Here is a 25,233-nt window from a genome sequence, read left to right on the forward strand (position 1 = left end):
TGGGCATAAGTCCGGGGGCCATAAGGCCTCGGTCTGTAAATGTATGCTGATCAACGCCAGATCTTTGGTCAAACATAGCACTGAGGGTGCACAACTAATCGAGGAAAAGAACATACAATTAACATTTATCACGGAGTCATGGACTGATGAATTTTCAGGGCCCGATTTTTTGAAAGCAACTCCACCAGGTTTTGTCTGCCAGACCTTGAACAGGGACGGCAGAAAAAAAGGGGGAGGGCTAGCACTGATATACTCCAGCTCATTCAAAGCAGCCTTCCACCCAATACCTAATGTAGGTTGTAAGACTCTGGCCTTCAATTTCAACCTGTCCTTCCACCATACCTTTAAAGGCATTTTAATATATAGACCTCCGAGTAATAGACATCCCTTCATTACCTCCATTGGAAACCTACTGGAAGACAGTATCTGTCAGGAGTCCTATACTATCTTGGGGGATTTTAACTACCACTTGGAGGCGCTTCTCAAGCCAGACACAGCCACTCCTATAGATACGATGAACAGTTTTGACCTTATACAGCAGGTCACTGGTCCAACGCATATGGCTGGGCACACCTTAGACGGCATTTTTTCAAACCATCCAGGCCTCCAGGTTACAGGAGTCCTACCCATGGCCTGGACAGATCATTCGGCCATTCTGTTTGAACTAACCTTTAAAGCACAGCATCCAGGGGGTCAAGGGTTAAGAAACGGATTGACATCCGACCCTGGAACAAAATGGATAAAGGAGCTTTCCAGGAACTCCTTAGTTCGACATCTACTCAATTAAACTTAGGAGCAGAGGAGGGGGCGATCGCCTATACCAAATGGGTAGAGAATGCCTGTAACAAGCTAGCCCCAGTCAGGAGTATTGTACCTAAGAGATTGACTCCGTCTGCCCCCTGGTTTTCAGAGGAACTGAAAAATGGAAAACTCACGTGTAAACGCCTAGAACGTTCATGGAGGAAAGAATACAAGGAAGTAGATAAGCTAGCCTATAGAAAGGGCTTAGCGAACTACAAGCAACTTTGTTTGCAACTAAGCAAAAATTCTTTGTCAATAAAATTGAGTTGGCAAAAGATTCAGCTAAAGTATTATTCAAAACTGTCCTAGATCTCTCCTCCTCACGTCCGGTCTCACTACAGCCCAGTCAGGAACTCTGCGAACAGATTGCCAAATTTTTTCTGGATAAAATTGAAGTGATCTTTTCGGCACTTAACGGATCTACGGCAATAGGAAGTGACTGGGATAAGGACCTCGAGAAATTCGAGAACTTGCCCTTAGACCAAATACGTTGTCTTCTTGAAACTGCCAGATCTGGGTCACCGTATGACCCTTGTCCAGTGGCCATTACCAAACTAGCAGTAGAACCCTTTAGCATGGCAGTTTTTAATGCCATGATTGATACCGGGTTCTTTCCTAGGCTCTGGAAGAGGGCTTCAATTCTACCCCTTCTAAAACAGCCCAATTTAGACCCGGCTGACCCCACTAATTTTCGCCCAATATCTAGGCTCCCCCTTCCTGCGAAAATGATAGAAAAGGCACTGAATACACAGTTGGGGGCTTTCCTCCATAGAACCCAGGCCTTGGATCCCATCCAATATGGCTTCAGAAGTGGCCACAGCACAGAGGCAGCCCTCATAAAAACTACTGATGAGATCAGGAAGGTGGTTGATCAAGGTGGTAAGGCTGCCCTGATCCTACTAGATCTGTCCGCAGCCTTTGGCACGGTCCACCATGAGCTTTTGGTGGACCGGTTAAGGTCATGCGGACTTCGGGGCAAGGCCTTGAATCTTATAAAATATTTCCTCACTGATAGATCTCAAGTGGTCTCCATGGGTGAATACCATTCAAGGCCATTTGTGCTGCCCTACGGGGTTCCACAGGGGTCTTCATTGAGCCCGACCTTGTTCAATGTCTATGTCTCATCCCTGGCCCCTATTATTAAGACCTTGGGTTTTGATCTCGCATCCTATGCCGATGACACCCAAATTGTGGTATCTCTTCGGCCAGGATTGGTGGGGGGCATGGACAACCGTTTTCATAAATGCATGGTGGCAGTGAGTGGCTGGATGGCAAAAAACTGCTTGAAGCTTAACTCTAATAAAACAGAGGTGATCATTTTCGGGAATGCTCCTAATTTCTGGAATCCAAATTGGTGGCCCGCCACTATGGGGACACTCCCTGCCCCGGTAAAGAAAGTAAAAACCTTGGGAGTAATTGTCGATGACAAACTGAATCTGGGCGACCAAATCAACTCAGTTTCTTCATCTACAGCCTTTGTTTTAAAAACAGTGAAAAAGATTATGCCTTTCTTGCCAGCAGGGAGCCAGAAAACAGTGGTCACAGCCCTTGTGTTGTCAAAGCTTGACTACTGTAACGGCCTCTTTTTGAACATTCAGGAACACTTCTTGAATAAACTGCTTCAAAACGCAGCCGCCAGATTACTCACTGGGGTGCCTAAATTTGCAGCTATTTCCAATGAAATTAAAAAGTTACATTGGCTCCCGGTTAAGAAGCGGATGCTCTTCAAATCTCTGAGCACCGTTTTTAAAGCACTTCATGGTGCTGGTCCAGAATACCTGCAGAAACAACTTAACTGGTACACACCCATAAGAAATTTACGTTCATCAGGTGCTAAAATGGTGACCGTCACGAAAATAAAAAAGTCTCCTGGGGAGGCCGAAGATTTGTCTTCGGAGCTACCAAGGCGTGGAATGATCTTCCGGCCCAGCTCAGAAATGCACCTGATTGGTTATCCTTCAGAAGGGCTCTGAAAACTTGGCTGTTTAATAATTAGAACTCCTTATTGCTATTTAATAATTAGAATTATTTTGGCGCTGGTCGGAAAGATAGGTAACTAGCGCCAGGACACCCCAGGGTAACCGTTGCGCTTTACAAATTAATTAACATAACATAAGTGTTGGATAGTGTAGGGGTAAAAATTACTATTCTAACTACAGTGAGTGCAACAGTAGGGTAAGTGTTGGATAGTGTAAGGGTACTATGCGTTGCAATGGTATGCATTATAATGACTTGCGATGTAATGGCTGTGTTGTAGTGACATGCGTTGTAATGACATGCGTTGTAGTGACATGCGATATTATGGCTGCGTTGTAATGACATGCGATGTAAAGGATGTTGCGATGTAATGACTGCTAAGTAAAGGTAGTGCGAGGTAATGACTGCGTTGTAAAGGTTGTTTCCCCAACCCCCCATAGAGGTAACTGCGGAGCATATGGAAAACAGTATCTGAGCCTTGCACATATCTGTGCCAACCGGCCTTTGCTGTGGTCACAAGTCTGCCCAATCTCGAACGTGGAAGGGCAGGAGCTAACAATCAATCAATGATCAGGGATCCCTACAGTGGTTGTTGTAAGGCACTTCTATCTTGGCGTGGCGCATCACACAGTCAACATGTTGGACATTGCGATTTTGCTGCTGCATGATATAATTCAAAGTCAGGGGCCCCTAGACCAATTTCCATCAGGGGACGTTCTACTTTACTGAGGGCTACCCACATCCTACCCTTATCCCAAATTAGATCAGATAGCAGACACTGTAGCCCTGCAACAAAGGCTTTCCCGGTGGACACCAGTAAGGCCGTAAACAGATACAAAAACTGCAGTACTAGCAACATTTTGGCCACTGCCACACGTCCTAAAGGAGACAGCAGCAAACTAATTCCGAAAGGGGTAGATCAGCGGGATGCCAACAGAACCATGCCCAAATTGCTGTCAATCAGCTTGTCCTCTGCGTGATAGACATTGATGCAGAGATATTTAAACGTATCAAAATTCTAATCGAATCTTGTATGCAGTAAATTGCCACGGTAGTCTGGTAACCAATAACATGGGGGAACAAACAAAACTTAGCCCAATTAATCATGAGCCCCGAGAACTCCCCAAACTCATCCAATACCTTCATCATCTTGGGGAGGACACTATGATGTTCCCGGATATAAATGAGTGTATCATCAGCATAAAGCAAAATAATGTGTCAGAAATCACTTATGGGAACACCGCACATGTGGCCCTTAGTGAGCAACTAGCATGCTAAAGGTTTTATGGCAGCAGCAAAAATAATTGGGGATGGGGGAGAATCCTGCCTCATACCCTATCCACAGAGAAATGCTCCGAGATCACCGGATCCTTTTTACCTTTAGCCAGTGGGCAGGTATACAAAAATGTAATACAGCTAAGAATTCCTGGCCCCAGGCCCATACTTTCCAATGCTGACATACAGAAGGGCAAACCAAAAATATCAAATGCCTTTTCTATGTCAAGTGACACTGCCAGTTGTCCATCATCGCGCACCTAAGCCTTCCCAAGAAATAAAGAAGCCGCTGAATGTTGTAAAACATGTACCTCCCTGGTATAAACCCATTCAGGTCTGGGTGAATCCATTTATTAACTGCCGGCAACAAAATGCACGTTACTACCTTGTCAAAGATTATATAATTTGTGTTTAATAACAATAAGGGTGGAACAAGGGCACATCTAGGGGATCTCTTCCCTGCTTCCGGAGTACCACTCTTAAGTGCTTCCCGCAGTGACTCCATGAGACAGCCAATATGTCCCATGCATTACTTTTGTGCTTTTTGTCTGGTGTCTGTTTGGCTTGGCTAGATTACTCAAAACAATATTGCAGCTCTTTCAGAACTCGCCAAAGGGAAAAGATGATTTCATTGGGGTGATGAGCAAGCTGGTCATTTTTCACGACACAATCGAATTAGTGTAGGATACTGTAAAAACATTTCCATTTTTTTAATCAAATTAATTATAATAATTAATATTATCTTATTTTTTAAAATAATGAATGCTACTCTAGATTTGCTATTTCGTAGTGCTGGCAATGACAGGTGTTCAGAACAGCAAATTGAAAGGTGCTCAGTGCATCGATCTTGAAAAGTTGTAGGTCTTAGTTGGCCCTTCTGAGATTCAAACTTCCGACAGCGATGCAACAAGTGTTTAATAACTGCAGTCTTAATGATTTTGCTAAGGCTGCAGTTATGAACCTATTTTATTGACTAAAATGAATAAATACATATTTTAAACAGTAATATTGTGTTCATGGCACAACAGAATTCAGATTGTTCCCTTTTTTCGAAATTCCTGAGAAGAGCAGTTGCTCCTGTGCTGGCTAGAGCAGTGGTTGCCAAACTTTTTGGAATCATGAGCCACTTTTTAGAACAACAATCGTTCACGACCCACCTACCTTTAATGGACATGAGGAGGGGACATTTTTTAATGTAACTAAAGCGTTCTGTGACAGTGCATTGTCATTTACAGAAAGCACGTTCCAGGCAGGTCGCTCCCCACGCCGCAACAGCACCACCTGTTGTGCCCGTGTCTCCTAGCTCGCTGCTGCTGCCACTGCCGCGAGTTCGAGGCCCTCCCCCACCCACAGGCTACCACCTGCGCCTCATCCCTGGTGGCCAGTGGTAGGCCGTAGGTATCTGTGCGCTCGATCTGCCCCTTTTTCCTGTCTGCCCTCCGTTTTGACTCTGCACTCTGTATTTTATAGTACTCTGTTATATTGTGCTTGTATTCTGTTTTTTTATTCCTTGCATTTCCTTGCATTGTTGTGCCTTTGGTTTCTCCACTCGTTCTGCTCTCTCGTTTCCCGCCACTGCGTCCCCTGCGACCCCGCCCCCCCTGCTCGCCCATTTGTCCCGCCTCCCAGCTGCTCCTCCCTCCCACCTCCCCTTCTTATGGCAGCCGCTGTGCGGCCGTGCCGCTGGCGTGCCAAAGGCGCGCCTAAGGCAAGCCCGCCAGCGCCCGACCGCGCCTGGATAGCGCCCAGGGCCAGACCCCCTGGCCCCTGCGAACGCCACGACACCCGACGCCGCTACGACGCCAGCACCCTCCACGCACTCAACGCCGGCCGATCACACACCTGCTTCCAGGCCACCCCGAAGCGGACCCATGGACCCTTCTCCTGCCGGAACTGCCGCTATACCAGCCTCCAAACCACCACCACGCCCACCGGGGCAGGTCGCAACAGCCTCTGATGCGTTCTACTCAACACCCGCTCTTCCCGCAAACACACCATCTAACTCTGGGACCTACTTGACTCCACCTCCCCAGACGTCGCTTTCCTGACGGAGACCTGGATGAAACCCTCCTCGGCACCCAACATCACCATAGCCATCCCTGACCTACAAGATCACCCGCAGGGACTGCACCAACGGAACAGGAGGAGGAATCGCCATCGTCCACAGAAACACCTTCAGAATCTCGACCAGCACCGACGACACGCTTATCACCGCCAAACACCTGCACTTCCAGATCCACACCGACCCCAACACCACCCTCGGAGGAACCCTCATCTACAGACCACCCGACCCCGGCCGCAGTTCAGTGACTTCATCGTCGACTTCGTCAGCAGGCACGCCCTTGCGTCCACGGACTACATCCTATTCGGAGACCTGAACTTCCAACTCGAGAACACCAGCGACAGCAACACCACCATCCTGCTCAAAAAAATTGCCAACCTCGGACTCGAACAGCTCATCACGACTCCCACCCACTCCGCTGGACACATGCTCGACCCCATCTTTTCAGCCAGCAACCACGTCACCTTCAGCCACACCACCGAACTCCACTGGACCAACCACCGCTGCGTCCACTTCACCTTAGAGAAGCCCACCATGCACCACCGCACACAACGGGCCCCCCACTGCAGCTGGAGCAAAGTCACAGAAGACCAGCTAGTCACTACCCTCGCCCGAAACCCACCAACGGACACTACCGACACCGACTCCGCCACCTTCAACCTCAGGCAATGGATCGACGACTACGTCAACACTCTCGCCCCGATCAAGAAACCCTCGAACAGATGCACCGACAGAAAAGCCATCTGGTTCACCGCCGACCTCCAGGCATCCAAGCAGGCCTGCCGTTGGCTCGAGAAGAAGTGGCACCACGAACAGACACAAGACAGTAACACTGCCTACAAGAGCGCCATCCGCAGACACCACCAACTCATCCGTACCACCAAAAGGACCTCCTTCAAAGAGTGCATTGACAACAATGCACACAACAGCAAAGAGCTCTTCAACATCGTGAAGGAACTCTCCAACCCCAGCTCCAACTCCAACTTCATCCCGCCATCACAAGACCTCTGCGACTACCTAGCCACCTTCTTCCACCACAAGATCGCAGACATCCACGACAGCTTCAGCAACCAGGCCCCCTCGACAGACACAGACACCTCAGACTCACCGCCCCCCAGCCACATCGACATCGACCCCCTGCTTTCCTGGACCCACGTCAACGACGAAGACACCATCCACTCCGGATCACCATAAGACCCCTGCCCGCACCACATCTTCAACATAGCATGCTCCAACATCGCACCCCATCTCCGCAAGATCATCAACAGCTCCTTCGAGACCGCCACCTTCCCGGAGAGCTGGAAGCATGCCGAGATCAACGCCCACCTCAAGAAACCCAAAGCTGACCCCAAGGACCTCAAGAACTTCCGGCCTATCTCCCTCCTTCTGTTCCCGGCGAAAGTCATTGAGAAGATCGTCAACAGGGAACTGACCTCCTTCCTCAAAAAGAACAACATCCTGGACCCATCCCAATCCGGATTCTGCAGCAACCACAGCACCGAAACAGCCCTCATCGCCGCAACCGACGACATCAAGGCCATGATGGACAACGGAGAAACCGTGGCCCTCATCCTCCTGGACCTCTCGGCCGCCTTCGACACCGTCTGCCACGCCACTCTCCGCACATGCCTCCACAACACAGGGATCCGCAACAAAGCACTGGACTGGACCACCTCCTTCCTCACCGGCAGAACACAGAGTGTCCACCTCCCCCCATTCCGCTCTAAAGACACCAAGATCATCTGCGGCATACCCCAAGGATCGTCCCTCAGCTCGACAATCTTCAACATCTACATGGCACCGCTCGCCAACATCGCCAGATCGCACGATCTCAACATCGTCTTACACACCGACGACACCCAGCTGATCCTCTCCCTCACCAAGGCCCCCACCACCGCCAAATCCAACCTCCACGAAGGAATGAAGGCCATCGCTGAATGGATGACGATCAGCCGCCTGAAACTGAACTCGGACAAGACGGAGGACCTCATCATCGGATCCACCCTCTCCGCCTGGGACGACTCATGGTGGCCGGCTGCACTGGGAGCTGCACCGACGCCCACTAACCACGCACACATTCTGGGAGTCATCCTGAACTCTGCATTGTCAATGACCCAGCAAGTGAACACCGTCTCCTCCTCCTGCTTCAGCACCCTCCGTATGCTCCGCAAGATCTACAGATGGATCCCCACCGGTACCAAAAGGACAGTCACCCAGGCCTTCGTCAGCAGCTGACTGGACTATGGCAACGCTCTCAATGCAGGAACATCAGCCAAACTCCAGAAACGACTACAACGCATACAGAACACCTCTGCACGCCTCATTTTTTACATCCCCCGCCACAGCCACATCACAGCCCACCTGAAAGACCTACACTGGCTCCCCGTCAACAAGAGGATCACCTTCAAGCTGCTCACCCATGCTCACAAAGCTCTCCACAACACCGGACCAGCCTACCTCAACGAACGACTCACCTTCTACACCCCGGCTCACCTTCTACGCTCTGCTGACCTCGCCACCGTCCCCCACATCCGTCAAGCGACCGCCGGCGGCAGATCGTTCTCCCACCTCGCCGCAAAAACCTGGAACACCCTCCCCATCCGCCTACGACAGACCCAGGACCTGCTGGCCTTCAGGAGACTCCTCAAGACCTGGCTGTTCGAGCAGTAGCAGCACCCCCGCCCCTCCCCCCAGCGCCTTGAGACCCTCACGGGTGAGTTGTGCACTCTACAAATGTACTGATTGATTGATTGATTGCAACTGCCACTAACTTTTCACACTCATACAGTTTTACTGATTAAACTATATAGCACACAGCACTCAAATGTTGTGTAGAAAAGGGGTTTCTGTTAATATTTATCATTTGTGCATCCCCAATCCAAGTAGCTTTATTTGTTTTGATCCTATTAAAATTTCTATTTCCAGAATTACAAAAAAATCTTCTTCATTTTTGCTCTCCTAACTGTTAAATGCATACTGCTCATTTAATAAAAATTACATTTTAAGTGTTGCAAAAAACGACAGCCTAAGATTGTCACATAACTCACTTTACAAACTTCTATGCAGTCAGAGAAAAAAAAGTAAACACCAATCCCATGTTACAAGAATAGGTAGCAACTTTCAGAAGCCATAGCCTGATATTTGATCTCTGCCTTTGAAGCACTGCAAATATGACAAGATAAACAAAGAATTTAAAGCCTCCGTATTTATTGTGTGAACTTTCCAGGCTCACCAAAAGTCGTCTTGTGACCCACAGTTTGGGAAACACTGGCCTAGAGCCACCTGTATGATTCATTATGGGTGCTGATATGTTGAGTCAAGTGAAATTCCTGTTAATTACCCAACTCTGTAATTCAAATAATATTTTGAAGTGCTTCAGGCCTCCTTTAGATTTTGCTGAGCTGGACTCCATTCTGCCACGTCAACAGTGTGATGTACTCTCCCGACCTGGAGATCTCAGTGCCATCGGAGTGGCCACTACCACCTAAGCTCTTCTTGAAGTTACTGAAACTTTCCTGTTTGGACTCCATGCTTAATGCCCCTGGACAGTTAAGCTTTTTGTTTTAAAAAGCAAACTCCAAAAACAGGAGTTTATTACTGAAAATCAATCAAACAAATTGCCCTGACATGCTGCAATTTTTAGGTCTCGGCTCGAAGGCTGCGCTTGCGCAGTCTCGATCCGAGATTTAATGACTTGGAGAAGAGGGGCTTGAACCCACCCCTCTTCTCCCCTGTTCTCCATTGGCTGGCCTCTTCAATGCTGGCCAGCCATTGGAGAAGAGGTCCCGTCACTCCGATCAGGCCCCGTCCTTTTCGGATCGGGGGGCGTGTTTTTTGCAGAAAGTCTAATTATCTCCTCCAGCCAATGGCAAGAGGAGATGACAGCAAAACACGCCCCCGAATCCGAAATCGCCGCTGCCTTTCTCTGAGGCATTTCTGCTCTGCCTCGGAGAAAGGCAGTAGTGTGCTTGCAGTGGAGAAGTCTTTTGAATTTGGATACCATTAGTTCGAGTTCGCCACAGACTACAAAAGTGAGTAAACGTTTTTTAAACACAACGTGTTTTAGAAAAAATAATATCAAAGAGTGCAGTATTTAAGAATGCTAAATATTAAAGAGATGTTGTCGTCAGCGTCGAGTGAATGGCAAAGATGTGTATATGTAGTCGGAGGAGGGGTGGGCAGACTCCAGCTCTGTCTTTGAAGGGTGAGACACGCTCCCTTGCTCCATGCTCTCGCTTCACAAGGCCTGCTCCGGAGTGAGGAGAGGGCCTCGAGCTCCAGCCGTGGTCCTCTCCGTCCGGTGTCACCGAATTCCCTAAATAAGAGAAGAGACGGGCGGGGGAGGGCGCGAGATAGCGGAAGAGCACACCCTGCGGCCCCATGTTTGGGCTGCGCCGCTACCCTCCTGCGCACTTTCTCTCTCTCTGCCGGGATCCCTGCGTGGTCTCCGGAGAGCAGGGTATCTGTTTAGATTCGAGCTCTAAATTTAGCCCTGATTGCCTGTTGTTCGCTCCCCTCCCACATCCTCCTGCTGTTGTGCCGTTTGTTAGGTCACTCCCTGGCCTCTGTTGATGCTCTCAGCTGGGGCTGGACTGTCCCACTGCGGACTCTTGTGCGAGGGGGGCTGTGCGCAGGAGGGTAAGGGGCTGTGGGTGGGAGGTCAAGGAGGGGTGCAAGGACTGCTCTGGCGGACGACCCTCACCTGCTGCGAAGATGGAGGTAAAGTGCCTTTTCCTCTTGAAAATGTATTATGTCGGCCCTTCACTAAAAGCATGCGTTCTGGCGTCACAGAGCAGAGCTGTAATACTTGTGTTTCTTTCGTCGACACCACCACAAACGCACTGTTTTTGAGAATAGTTTGCATCTCGAACGTATTCAAGTTATCATCATCCGACGGATGAATGGCTGAGCCAGCACTACTGAGATTTACACTAAAGCTGAGCTAATTGCAATTTACTTTTGAGTGAGCAAAGCGTCTACGGTGCCTACCGCATACGGATTTAACTCTATGCGCTGAAGTGCATCGCGGACGCGTAGAACGATGTGGACTGCTACGGGTAGGGTGACCACATGGCCCCATCGCCCTTCTTTTCATTTCCTGGCCTTTGCTTTTACATGTCATTGTTATCAGGGGTGGTGGTCCCGTTAAAATGAACCAAGACTACAACTCCCAGGATGCACTGGTAAAAGAAAAGGCCACGAATGGGAAAGTGATATTGCGGTGACATGGAACTATGTTGGGTGTGAGGGCAAGGATGGCACTCTACTGGTCACGGAAGAAGACCCTCCCCTTGGTTGCAGGAGTTCAAATGGTTTCTGGGCGCTACTGGTTTCGACATCGGGGGCTTGGGTGGCCGTTGTTTATTTAGCATGGCCAATGAAGCGCTTTGCGCAGGGCAGAGGGTACTCTAAGCCCATTTACAAGAGCTCACGGGGTGCAGTCGTGCTGTTAACAGAGAAATGCGAACATTTCACAGCAGAGCAGCTACCAGGGGGTGGGAGATGAGGGGGTCGCTTGATTTCTCTTCTTAATGTCATGTTAAGAGGATAATATTTTTAGCACAGAAACAAGAACGGTGAAGATAGTGACGCATTAGGTATATATTTTACGCCCGGAAGTAAACATCCAAACTTCTGGTGCAACTTTTCAAGAGGGGTCAGTGGGCTCAGCGCCTGCTGCGGAGATTGGTGTGTATGTTGAGGGGCAGAGGTCCGAACTTCATAAGGCCTACTCAGCCTTTCATCTTTCTAAGGTTGATAGTGTGCAATACATAGCTGTATAATGACAGCAGGTAGTCTGTAAACTCCAAACAACAATCAGTGTGACGTGAATCGTCACAAGCCTTGCAAAGGGCCAGATTTGTACACAGAGTGTAACAGCTGCATGGGATCACACTTGTATGCTTGTGATTGGGAAGGTTTGGGGAATAGAAGCACAGGACCATACCGTGATTTGCCCAGGATCACATGATGTAGTCGAGGGGTGGGGGTGAAGCAGAAGCCGTCCTTATGTAATATTTGTTCTCCAAAGGGGGCATTAGCAGTGACCACAACCCCACGAGACTACGTCCAGCTTCTCCCTCTTTGCTTATCTTCAAATAATGTTTGGAACATTATGTACACTTCGTAAAAACAAACTTCTGGTTGTTTTGCAAAGGTGTGTGGATGTCACGGAAAATCTACGTTTTTTCAGTAGCCTTCGAAGAGGGCTTTGTAGCCTGTAAAGCTGTCACCTTTGCATTTGTTTTCAACTGTTCCAGTAGCGGGTATCAAAACCTGAAGCATCCGAAACAAGCATTTACAATGCAATGGTCTCGGCATTGTTAAAGTTAGAGCTATTGGCATTGCTCATGACATTATTTTTGTCTTTAAAACATCTCTCTCTCTCTCTCTCACAAAAATAAGACTTATTTTTGTGAGAGAGAGACAGAGATGTTTTAAAAACAAAAATAATGTCATGAGCAATGCCAATAGCTCTAACTTTAACAATGCCGAGACCATTGCATTGTAAATGCTTGTTCTCTGAGCGCTTGGGGCTCAGTAGGTTTCGCCCTCACAGCGCTAGCGCTGTGCTTGTGAAATCTCTTGTATTTAACATATCTTAAAAGGGGGCTCGTATCAATTCCTGGGACCAAATTACTGGGTTCATCTGCTGTTGTATGGAACTTTTTTTGTTTACTTACCCTGGCTGCACGCGTTAAAACAGCTGTGTTACATTTCTGATCTTTTCATCGTGACTCTAATGAGGAGTATTCATTTGATCTCATTCTACATTTTATGTAGGCCTAAGTTCTTGAACTCGATTTTATGACTTTGTTTTGAGCAGTTATATTAGTGTGCCTGCACGAGCAGAGTGAAGAGCTCATGTCACTCTCTCCCCATATTGGAAGAACTGGACAACACTGCCACCTACTAGTTTTTTTTTAAAATTAAATATAAAATTGCTCTTGCATACATTTTTTCTTCAGGTTTTATGTTGCTCGGGTACTGAACCAAGTACTGGTAGTCAATTTGGATATCTTTGTTTTTAGGTTTTGCCTGCACAAACAGCTTATTATTAATCATATAGGCAAAACCTAATGTATTTACCTATGCTTGTTTTTTGTTTGCTGTTTAGTAAATTTGATGGCTTCCCAATTTCTAAATTGAGCGGGAGACCTGCACGTGTAGCAGACAGGTACTCTGGGGTCAGTTCATTTTCTAAATCTTGCTTTGTACTAATATATGTATTTGTTGTTACAATGTTTGCCACTTTCAAAAGCTCCCTGGAGTAAGTGGTCGAATGATGAATGTTGTTCTCTGAGCCCTCATAAAACATTGGGGCTCATGCAATTTGCATTCTCCCCTTAAACACTCACCCACTTGAGCATCATATCTTAGCAGATAGCAGACAGTGGTTGCTAAGGGCTGCCATCTTTTGTTCAGGCTACCTCCAAACAGTGCTATATGAAACATTCCCCAGGAACTCACATTCAAGAGGGTCCAACGACGCAGGCCTCCTCTTTCACCCCAATCAGGCCTGGTCATGACACAGGTTCAGAGAGTCTGGGTATTCATCATGACCCCAACAAGTTACCAAAACCAGTGTACGTCAAACGTTGGCAGACCTAAGGGGCAGTAGTGTTCAACAGTTACATAGAAACCCCCCCCCCACACTTCATGGTGGGGTTCTTTTTTATCCATTTGGTCCCCCTCTCGTGCTGCATGGACCGGCCTCCTTCCTCCCCCTTCCGTGGGCTTGGGGTGGGGTTGTGGGACAGTTGAGCGGACACAGTTCCCCTTGAATACAATAGTTCGTAGGCTAGGAATGTAATGCACAACACTGGGATGGACTGGTGGCTTCCCCAGCTGTCTTGGGACATTTTGGAATGTATTGTGGACAACACTATAATGGGTACAGATTGCGCACAATGCCCGAATTGTAGCCTGTACTTTCTGAATAATCACAGTGTTCAATGTGATGTGTATTGCGATGTTCCTCCACATGAAAATCCCAATAAAGTTAAAAAAAAAAAAAAAAAAACAGTTACATAGAAAGAGCCAGAGACATGATGAGCCAGAGGTGGAGGCGCTGGGGAAGCACTTTGAACCAAAGAGTTCCTATGTACTACTCTCTACCTTTGGGGACGTTGTTTGGCCTGCCGCCCTGTTCTTGTGCTCTCCCATTTGTTTCCCAGCCCCCTCGCTCTTTTGATCCTGTGCCCTTAATGTGTTCTCCATGTCTTATTCCTTTCTTCTATGAATGAAGTCCTGACTGCCGTACTACCTAATTGACTTACTGTTTTGGTGCACGATTCACGTTTTACCACTTTCAGTAGGGTCGGACTGGGAAAAAATAGGCCCGCTCACCAAAATAAAATTGGCGCCCCATTAGCGAAAAGGATAGATAAAAATGTGGCCCAGGCTTGCGAATCAGGCCAATTTTTTACTTGTAAAGACAGAATATATGGGTATTTTGCAAGGTATGTGAGACTGCATACTTTTTTTATTTGCTGCAGGCAATATTTGTCATAATTTCAGAGAAATCAACAGTACAAACCAGCCCACCTGTCCATAAAACAGGCCCGATAATTGCTAAAAAACTGGTCCTCTAAATGATTTGTCCGACCAGCCCATCGGGCACTGCTTGAATGCTCTACAGGGCAGTCCAGCCTTGACTTTCAGTCACTTGTATTCTTTCATGGGGCAGTACACCGACTTTTATCAAATAAGAGTGAAGATTTTTGTTTGTGTACTAAGAGCATGGTATGATGTAATACATAAACTTGTAGCTTTTGAGACAACTAGTTCACTACCTTTCCTTAATTAGATATCTAACATTGATGGGTGCTGGCTAACACCTTCATGACCCAAATTAATACAGTTTCGAAGAATGATTACAAAAAGGAATATTTTGTGTTTTTTTATATATTAATTTTACACAGTTTCAAGCAATTCTTCACTCAATTTCTAAAATATGTAGATTTATATTTGAAATAGTGCATTATTTTCCATCAGGTAAAAAATATGCCATTTGACAGAAAAAGTCAATGAATTTCCCGTAATATTCTGTTAAGTCAATGGATTTGAATTTTTTTCCTACAGGTTGCGTGCATTCTGCACAAGACGCAGATAGTGGAGTGTTTTCTGCATTGCACAGTACAGCAGATTTCCAAAAGGATCACCATTCACATACAAAGGCCCAGATCCGGAAAGGTGAGGGATATGTTCATGCTCACCAGCATCTGCAGTCAACCTGGTTGCAGCATATGGCACTCATTTATTTCAGTTTATATATGTACGTGAGCGGAGTACTGCTGTATAAATACCAGGAAATACATGAATGATAACTAGGCATTCTCTGTAGCTGTTACTGTTTGTAGAAATTCTCACTTAATAGATATTTGTGACACCGGGCCTTTTTTTTGGGCAGATTTTATATAGCTCGACCCGAAGGTATTGGAGCGCTTTACATGAGCACCGGTTACGTTACACATTCAGGCACGGATAGATTAAGTGATTTGCCCAGGATCACAGGATGTGGATCCGACCCCGAGGCTCGAACCCTGGCATCCGGCACCAAAGTCGGCAGTCTAGCCAACGGACCACATCCTCTCTCATTTTCTAGCCTTTTACGGGGCTTGAAGACTTTTAGCTTCTGGTGACACTGTTGTGAGCACATACGCGAACAATACAGGGATTTTGCGGAAGGTTACACTGTTCTATTGACATAACATTATGGACTTGGTGATGAAGCCAAGTAGATCCTGACTGCACACAGCCATGGCAGATGTTAGCAGCAGAAGGAGCTTCTTCAGACCTGGCAGGTGCTTCACAGCGGAATTTCCTAGTCCCAATAGTTGCCTCTACCCAGCCCCCCATCTTGTTTAAGGCAGCCTCCCCACAACTCTTCAAACAGTGCAAGCCACATGATTTGGATGTGTCACTGCTTGTTTGAACTGGCTATTTATTTTGCTGAATTATCTATTAATTAATTGTTCTGATTGTTTCCTCGCTTACATTTATTTTAATAGTATTCTTCTTTTTTCCCCTCATTTGTAATCATTCAAGTATTCAGACATGCCTATTATCTGGTGATCTGCTCTGTGACAGGACAGAAAAAATCTACATTGAGTTGAAAGGAGAGACCCAATTTTGGTGTAGCTTGTGGTCCCAGAATTATGGGGAGGCACGAAATTGGGTCGGATTTATCATAACACCTCCAATGCTATGTTTCTCACCTCTCCACCTCCCACTGAAGGTCCCCACCATCGATAAACAGAAAACAGGCACTCTCACCAGACAAAATGATATAGAAAGGCTGCTTAACACGAGGTGAAATTGTGGTCATGGCCACCTCAGTCCTAGAGGACTACTGTGGACTTCACACACTCCTGCCCTGCCTAAATATTATTCCGGCCACTGACCTGGATAAATCAATGTTCATTTAGATAATCCCTTTTGAAAATTCTCACAAAACTAGAATTCCCAGCATATCAGTTAAAATAATGAAAACAGAGCACAAAAGGACACTAGGCATGTTATATGTCCAAAAACTAATAAACCTCGCACATACTGGAGGAAATGGCCACTTAGAGGCCTATCTGGAGGGTTCCTGCACCGCGCAAAAACCTCCACTTTAAACAATGTAAGAAACTCTGTGAGTGAGTGCACAATATCAACCAAAATCGAACAACTTTTTAGATTGAACAATGTGTGCATGTCTGTTTTGTAGGGCATAACACATCTTTCTACTCTAAAACTTAAAATGTAATCAACCTTTTGGTTGATATTGTGCACTCACTCTCATTTAGATGGATGCACAATTCTTAATTGTTTGTAATATTTTTAATAAATTAGTGGATACAAACTGTTTATATATGTAATTTTGCAGCCTTGAGAAAGTCCTGGAGGACGAAACGCGCGTCGGCTGCCGTTTTTTGTCTGTGATGGAATAAATGAAATTGACCAGACACATCAACATCTGTGGATCATTTATTAGAAAAACTTCAATGAAACTTTATCAACTGGTTGTGCTTTTGTCGCTATATTGCTAAGGATAAAACTGATAGTGTTCTGGTGTGCTATTCGGTAACAAGGACGGATCCCAAGGAGCCACTGAAATGCCCCTTGCCGATTTCATGCAGTTGTGTGCCCCACGGTATCAAAAGCAGACAACCATGGCCACCATTTTGTGGTAGTCAGTGGAGGACTGCTGTCTGCCTTGTCCTTTGGCTCCTTCTAGCCATGATACCTTGGGGCTCAGGTTATAAAGGCTCCTACGGCAACCAGGGGCGGCTCCTCTGTTATGGCGGAGGAACGTCGCCCCACTGAAAATAAAATGATAGTAAAACCAGTTTATTATAATTCTGTTTTTCTTACTGAGCCAATAGCTAGCCTTAGGGCAGGGGAGGCACCATCCTGACGGAACGTCACTCAGCTGCAGGGAGGATGAGAGTTGTACACTGCAAGTGTGTATATCAGTTCGGCCCGCTGTCTTAGGACGGCCAAACCGACATGCGCACTTACATTTCTTCAAACCAGCTGTGTTGCATGGCTGGGTGGAGAAATGGCACAGTCTCCCTGTGCCTGAACGTGTCAAGTCAGCCAGCTCAGGCCAAGCACGGTGCTACTCTTATGCTAGTCATGACCAGCATGAGAGCAGCACTGTCATTGGCCCCCCAGGAGCCTATGCAGTGTGCCCAGCGTTGGGAGGGGAGTACCAAGGCGGCAGCCACAGCTGCATTTAAGTGTTTTAATTTTATTATTTTCCCTTCCTCCCCCCGCTTTCCACTCCCAGCTGCGGTGTTTGCGTTGCCCCACCACTGGACTGTTAAAGCATCTGCCAGTCACGGCAACATATGGTAAGACGGGCAGCAAGAGACATACTTTCCTTCTGTCATTTCCACTCCCTGATCTCCCTCTAGGCCCATAGCAGAAAGTCGGAGGCTGTCAGGGGGGTAAAGAGTGGGATAAAGTGTCAATCATGTGAAGTCAGTGAGCAATGGGTGCAGAATAGCCCTTCCACCAATCACTGCATTCTCATGCACCTTTATTCGAGTGGACATCCTGCAGCCACCGAACCTCAGCCGTGCATTGTGCCATGTCCCATGCAGACTAGTGCACTGCACGTGCTAGGGTGAAATAAAGCTGCAATGAATGATCAATATCTTTTTTTTTCAAGGTGGTTTTATTATGATGTTTTATTGACTTTGTCAGTGGCTGATTAGGGAACTAGGGAATTCTATGCTCTTTCCACAGACTTTCTTTAGGGCCAGAAGACCCAACCGAGCATCCTGTTGCATCAGATTGTTCTAAGTCCGACCCAAATAAGTATTTTTTATTCTTTTATGGAACATTAGCAGAGGTAGCTGCCCTGTATGTTTGGAGATGAAGCTGGGCAATGCACAGGCTACTGCTCAGATGTTGCAAAAACCCACTCGTGATTGAACAATTGTGGTGGCAGGACTGCGGCAGATGGAGATGTCCCCTACAGGCAGGCCCTAAAGCTGCCCTTTAATGCAATAACCATGGATCAGCAAAACAAGGCAACAGAGGAGAACACTGACCTTTTATAGCGAGGTCAAAGCTGGTCACATGTGGCTCTTCACTGTTAACTTAATACAAACTTGGATTGTGCATTCACAGCACCAGTAACCTAGAGCATCACAGAATCTGGGTCGTAACTAACAGAAAGTACAGAATTGACAAAATCTGGAATCCGGAGGAGGAACACTAGTCATAACTCATAGCATCTGCCAATTCAAAAACGTTTGATCAGAGATGACTGGAAACTAAAATCAGCCCCGGGTAAAAATATTCAGACCATCCCCCACTCTTCCAGAGACCACGACTAGACATGGGTTGAGGGGTTGGGTGGTTGGCAAACGATTGCCTCCGATAAGGCTGCTTTTATTTACTGCCTTTGGGCTCTCAGGGCCTGGCGGCTCTTGTCAGCGGCTCCCTCACTGCTGCTGCTGAAATGTTTACATGTGCTGCAGGCAAATGGGTAGGTTGGTCAGAGTGTGTGTGTGTGTTTTATACCTTGCCTTTTATCTTTCTAAAACGATTACACAGAGAGCAGTTTAGTTGCCAATCAATAGTGTATGTTTTCTACAGCACTACAAAATGTAAATGTCACTCCGATGGATCTAAAAATGCTTCTCCAATGGAAAAGTGCAGTCTTGTAATATAGAACTTTCACATCCAGGAAGTTCACAGTTCGTCTTTTGTTTTTATCTTATCGATAAATTTTGCATTTGTAATGTGGACTTTTTCTCTTTCTAGGTATAAATCGTGCATCAACCATGCGTTCGTTTGCACCTTCTTTTCCTCCTCTACAGGTGCGCCTCAAACTATCCTCCGAATGCCTCGTCGTCGGTTGATCTTCTACAGTTCCCCTCCTGGCCCAGACATGGACGTAGCAGATTCCATTGGTGCAGCAGGTGCAGTGCAGTGGTCTAAGTGGGGGAAAAAAGTAGGGGAACTGTGGGCGGAGAATCAGAGGGCGGGAATAACCCAAGGATTGGATCAGTGGGCGGAGCCAGAGGTGTGGCCAGAATGCGCAAACATCCCAATCTTTAGTATTTGTTTGACATTTCACTACCCAGTTTAATCAACCAATGGATACACATGATTATTTAAGGTTATAATGAGTTATTGACATTAAAATATACTCACAAAGTGGGATATGCTTCTAATCACAGAATGTCCCAAATACGATAAAATGTGGAAACACAAGCCATTTGTCGCCGAGCCATGGAGTTTCTGTCATCAGCACTTCTCCCTTTTTCCACAACAGCAGTTCAAACATGAATGGGAAAATATCCTAGTTTGCAAATGTTTTGTATATAATTATGGCTCTGCCATATTTGCCTCATAATGCAAGATCTGCTGCATGATCTGACCATTTAAACTAATAAATTGTTTGTAGCTCAAACGCATCAAAAGTTAATAAGATTTTTAACTTGTGTTGCTGCAGAGTGAATGGCCATTTTCCCAGAGACTGTTAGCGTGTACACATATAAAAATAATAAAATATCAGAAAATATACAGCATTACGCTGCAGCCTTTTTTTAATGCATAATTTAGTCAGCATTGCAGCATAATTTTGTCCTGCTTTGCTGCATAATTCATTCCAGTGGCCCCACAGCACGCACCACATGTTAAAAGTGCTTGTGGGTGCTTGTGAATGAAGCAGAGAGACTGTGAAGTTTGCGAACTTAGTTTGGTGTGCGTGCAAATCCTGCATTGCCAATCCCTGGAGAGTTGCAGCTACTACTGCTGAAACAAGGCCAATAGAGGTACCTATCAGTGAGGCAGACTGGTCTCAAGGGCAGGGCCGGCCTTAGCACCTGTGCATTAATGTTTGTTAGTACCCCCCCAATGACCACCTCTGCCATGGATTCCTTCACTACCACCCTTTAACAGTGCCCTTCAAGTCTCCATAACCACACTCTCTTCAGATGCATTTAATTTGCTTTACTGCGCCTCTCATACCATTGTAGAGTTTCAGAGCACTTTACATCACACACATTACACAGAGATAATCAATATGTGTGTAAATCACTGTTTAGAAAATGTTACATATGACTAAGGTCTATAAGGTGTAGGAGTCACATGACAACCATACTAGTAGGCCGTATAGTTTAATAGTGATTGGTGTGGAGAAACACAAGCTCAGATTTTAAAACGTAATACGATGGTTGGGGGTTCACTTTAATAATCAGAATTGATTTCTGTCCAAAAGAACACTTTTTGCAACATTAGGATAATCAAAGACTGGGGGGAAAAACAAAACGCTCTGATTTATACCTTGCAGTTTGTATGCAGCTCTTAGATGACCGTTAATAGCTCACTGTTCTATGTTAGGATTTTAATTCATAAACTGCAAGTAACTAAAGGATTTCTCTGACAACAGCAGTAGCCCACTGACCTATTTACATTATGTGCACTTTGTGATCTGCATGGTACATGTTCTTTGCAGCAGGTACATTAACCCTCTGAGCTACCTTTCCATGAGTCAAAACTTTCACTAGACGAAATTCCGATCTCTCTCTAGGAAGAGCATTAATCACCAGAGTCATCATGACATTTTTATTGTTGCCGAAAATTGCTGGCCAGGAAGAAGGCAGCAAGCGCCTTTAAAACCATAATATACTTGCAAACATGATGCCTCCACCTGAAGTTAGCACCCGGTGCGGTCACACCGGTTGCACCGCCCTAGAGCTGGCCCTTCTCAAGGGTCCTGTGACTTCAGTAACAGGATCACTGTTGTTCTAGGGTGTGATGTTTCATAGGCATGCCCGCAAGACTGGAGGTGAACTTCAGAATGGATAGTGGTGGACAAGCCTTGCAGGTTAACCTACACTTGTCATGCTAGGGTCCGCCTGCTGGCGCTACGACACCAGGGCTTCTAAGGTCTTGCGAAACCTTCTAGGGTCTAGCATGGGATTGTGCTCTCTCAGGAGAATGGTCTGGTGGACTGGTTATTAAGGCTGAGCCTGGTTACCCAGTTCCAAATTCAACAGCACTGGCCATAGTGCCACATCATCTCCCCCACTGAACACCATACTGCCCCACTGAGAAAAACTCACACTGCCTTCAACTACAACCCAATTGTTGCCGGCCATAAACATCTGGATGTGGCTCAATTTATATTACGCACTAGACAAGAGCAATATGCGGCTTACAAAAAAAGTAACAACATCCTGGAAAAAGCAAACACTCATAGGGAATGCAAAATTTAGCAAACCATGTGAAATGTAAGCAGGAACAACATGGTTACCTTAATGCTTTTACACTCACTATTCAGAAATCAGTGAGTGCTTTTGCCTGAAAAGTTAAGGACACGACTACAGGGCCCTGAATGGGCCCATTTCAATGTCCATTGCGTATATCCTTACAAAACGTAAGCAGTATGGTAAAAAGACCACATCCCTGGACGCAGAGACGCAGTACACATTTTGTTTTCCAATCCACACATTGCAGTACCCCCAGGATTGGTGCACTAGTTCCAACTCCGGGAAAAACAAAGACAAGAAAACAAAAATAGAGCTTCACTGGCAAACTCTGTAAAAGTGGGGCTAATGTGTTTGGGTGTGAATAAAATCAATCTGGCCAGTTTACTACCACTCTGTCTTACTTTATTTAGTTAGTTATTTATTTTTCATATTTTTACCTTTTATTCCTGATGCTGCACTTTGGAATTAAAATGTCAGAAAAATACGACATTTCCAGCAAAAGTGTTTTTTGGATCCATGTCACAGGGGAGCAAATAAAAGAAAGGAGAGGGAAGAGAGTGAGAACGAACCACGTCTTGAAGTGACGTTTTCAGTAAGAGAAGAACTGATAGACAGAAAGAGAGGGAAGAAGAAAAGAGTGGGGGGCAGCTGAAGCGACAGAGAAGAAGTGGACACTGTCCTTGTCTTCTCTGGGCAAGAACGAAAAGACAGAGTCCTGTTACTTCCCTGCCGCCCCTCACGTCACGAACGGCAGGAACGCCAAGCTTTATCTGTAGGCGATGGAAATTTCTTGAGCCCTGGGACGCATTTTCAAAATAAAAAAGTAGGGGAACGGAATTTTTAGAATTAAAGAAGTAGGGGCACGCCATGCCTTGCTGATCCTGCCCACTTCGACCACTGGTGCAGTGGCACCGGGCCTGAGTTCCTCACTGAACCCCGATTATTGCTGTGTTTTAATTCAAACTGCAGCCGGATACCCATATCCTTCCTTGCACGAGGGCCCATGACACACATGCTACGCCACTGGGCTTGGATGCATCAATCTAACCAGACTTGTAGTGCAGTGCACAGCATCAGACCACTGTAAGGAGAACCCTGCCATCTATAATCCAAGTTTGAGCAATCTGTGTGATATTTTCTTCGAAAGGTACATTTTTTTCCATCAAAGGGTATTCTGAGTGTCCTATAGGAAGACTGATTATGTACTCAGGACGTCTGAGTGATGGTGCAAAGCATAGTCTAGGCTGTGACAGGTTCATCTCTATATTTATTCATCCACACACTCACTCACTCATTATTCCACTCATGCAGTTGCTCATGTATTCATCTATCTATGTACTCATACATTCATCCATCTATCCACTCATTCCTGCTTTCACTCATCCACACCACCACTAACACAAAACTTGTAACTTGTAAATAAATTAAGTACTTTCACTGATACTAAAGCAGAGTCTGTTCTCTTTGCCAATGCTTGTTTTTTTAAGCTTGATTTTTATTTGTTATCATTCAGGCCCTTATAGCCTTGTGTATCCCATTAGAAAAATCAGGCATACCAGCCAGGAATGTAAAGAATAAACCTAGAATATTTGAGCTGCTCAAGCATAAACCTAGGAAACTTGAGAACATAGAGGGTGATTATGATGGCGATCCGCCTGCCATTTCAACCTGATTTACCCCCCGCCATATTATTATGGCGGGGGTATCACGGCGGAACCAAAGTGCGTCTGCCGCTTTTCCGCCGGTTGGCAATCGCTCCGATTGACGGCCGGGCGGAGCTGGGGCATAATATGGTGGCGGTGCCTTCTCATCCATATTAGGATGCATGTTCTCAAAGGCCTATCCATGGCGGCGATGCCGCCATGGAAAGGCTGGCGGGGATGTGCTTTGGGGGCCCGTTGTGGGCCCCCAGGGGGGGTTGTGGATGGTGCCCCGGCACCCCCCTCCATTCACATGCATGCGAATGCACAACATGTTTATTTGGCGTTGCGGCGGGTGCTGCTGTAAGCAGCACCCGCCGTAATGTCAAATATGCGAAATGCGACTGCCAGGGTGGCGGTCACATCCTAATTAGCGGTGCGGGACCGCCGCACGTCTGGCTGCCGGTCCCAGCACCGCGAGGATGGCGGGCGGGCTAAAGTCCGCCCACCATCCTAATGGGCCCCATAGTGTTTCCAAATGAAACATGCCTTGTAGTCATTCAGTATGATGCTTCTGTAGCTGGCACAAGTCTTAATGCAAGTATGGTATCAAACGTTCTTTTCACTTACCTTTGTATCCAAGGATAGCCACTGTGATTGTCAACATGGCGCACAGAATGTAGAGCAGTATGATTGACAGCTTCAGCGCCCAGTTATTCTTGCACTTTGTGCACGGATTCCCTTCCTGGATCCCTGGAAGAAGAAATGACGTTTATTAGGACAGGAACTACCCAGCTGTAGCCATGTTAAATCTAGCAATGTGTTACATTATCCGAGATTTATTTCTGCATGTCAAAAACTTGGATAAGTTGTGCATGTCTATAAATCAGTGTAAGAGATTTCAGGAAAGATTTTTGTTTGTGAAACTGTTTGAGCTTTCTAAAAGGTTGTGCCTATATTGCAAAAATATTATTTAGCCCTGAAACTTTGATTTTACAGTTTGCTTCTCCTCTACCACCTCATAAAATCTAACATTATGACTTGAGTTGATGCAACACGAAATCCTCGCAAGCATCTGCAAAATGAACTACGAAAGCGTCGGTCTACCTTAGCTAGGCAAGAGACTTCACTGGTGGTGGTGTTTTTTCTGAATAAGATAATGTATTTAGGAATTATATAATATATTATGTGTCAGGCGGTGCTTAATTTGAGCTGGTAGTTTACGGTGCTCAGCATTGACACTTAATGATCAACACCAGCGTTTTTCATGAGCACCAATTGAGGACACATTCATTTTGTGGTAGGCATGGGGAGATTAAGTAATTTGCCCAGAATGTCAAGAGGTTGAGTCGGCGCTGAGCCTCGAACCTGGTTCCCCAGCTTCAAAGTGGGCAGCTGTGGCCATTATGCTATATTCTCTATCCACTTTCATGGCTAGTAGTTGGTTCTGTTTTAGGCGGCGCTATCAGGAGAAATGGGCTAGTGCAATCTCCCTCCTCAAGTGAGCCCTGGGACTACTTTTTTTTACAAATTAACAACTGGCGTCAGGTCTGTAAAGGCACCGTCTCAGATACTCACTGGGGGCCAGAACAGTTTTGAGAGTTGGGGTGCTGGCCAGTGACATCAGCTTTCTAAAGACAGGGTTGTGAAAACCCAAACGCTGCTTAAAAAACGAGGGCCAGATTCACAAAGGTACACCGCAGCCGTGGCAGAGGCCACGCAGTCGTGTTGGGAGGCGGGACCCCGGGACATCCGC

General features: G+C 46.3%; 1 protein-coding gene across 1 annotated transcript in view; it reads right to left on the minus strand.

Moving 5' to 3' along the window:
* The window catches only part of COLEC12 (collectin subfamily member 12), a 517,500-nt gene that overhangs the window by 111,150 nt on the left and 381,117 nt on the right, over positions 1-25,233 (minus strand). Inside the window, exon 3 of the mRNA XM_085605803.1 lies at positions 24,108-24,230. Coding sequence (XP_085461929.1) covers positions 24,108-24,230 — 123 coding nt within the window. The remainder of the gene's footprint in view (positions 1-24,107; positions 24,231-25,233) is intronic.

Source organism: Triturus cristatus, chromosome 5_1 (assembly GCF_964204655.1).
Source record: "Triturus cristatus chromosome 5_1, aTriCri1.1, whole genome shotgun sequence".
In the NCBI taxonomy this organism is placed as follows: domain Eukaryota; kingdom Metazoa; phylum Chordata; class Amphibia; order Caudata; family Salamandridae; genus Triturus; species Triturus cristatus.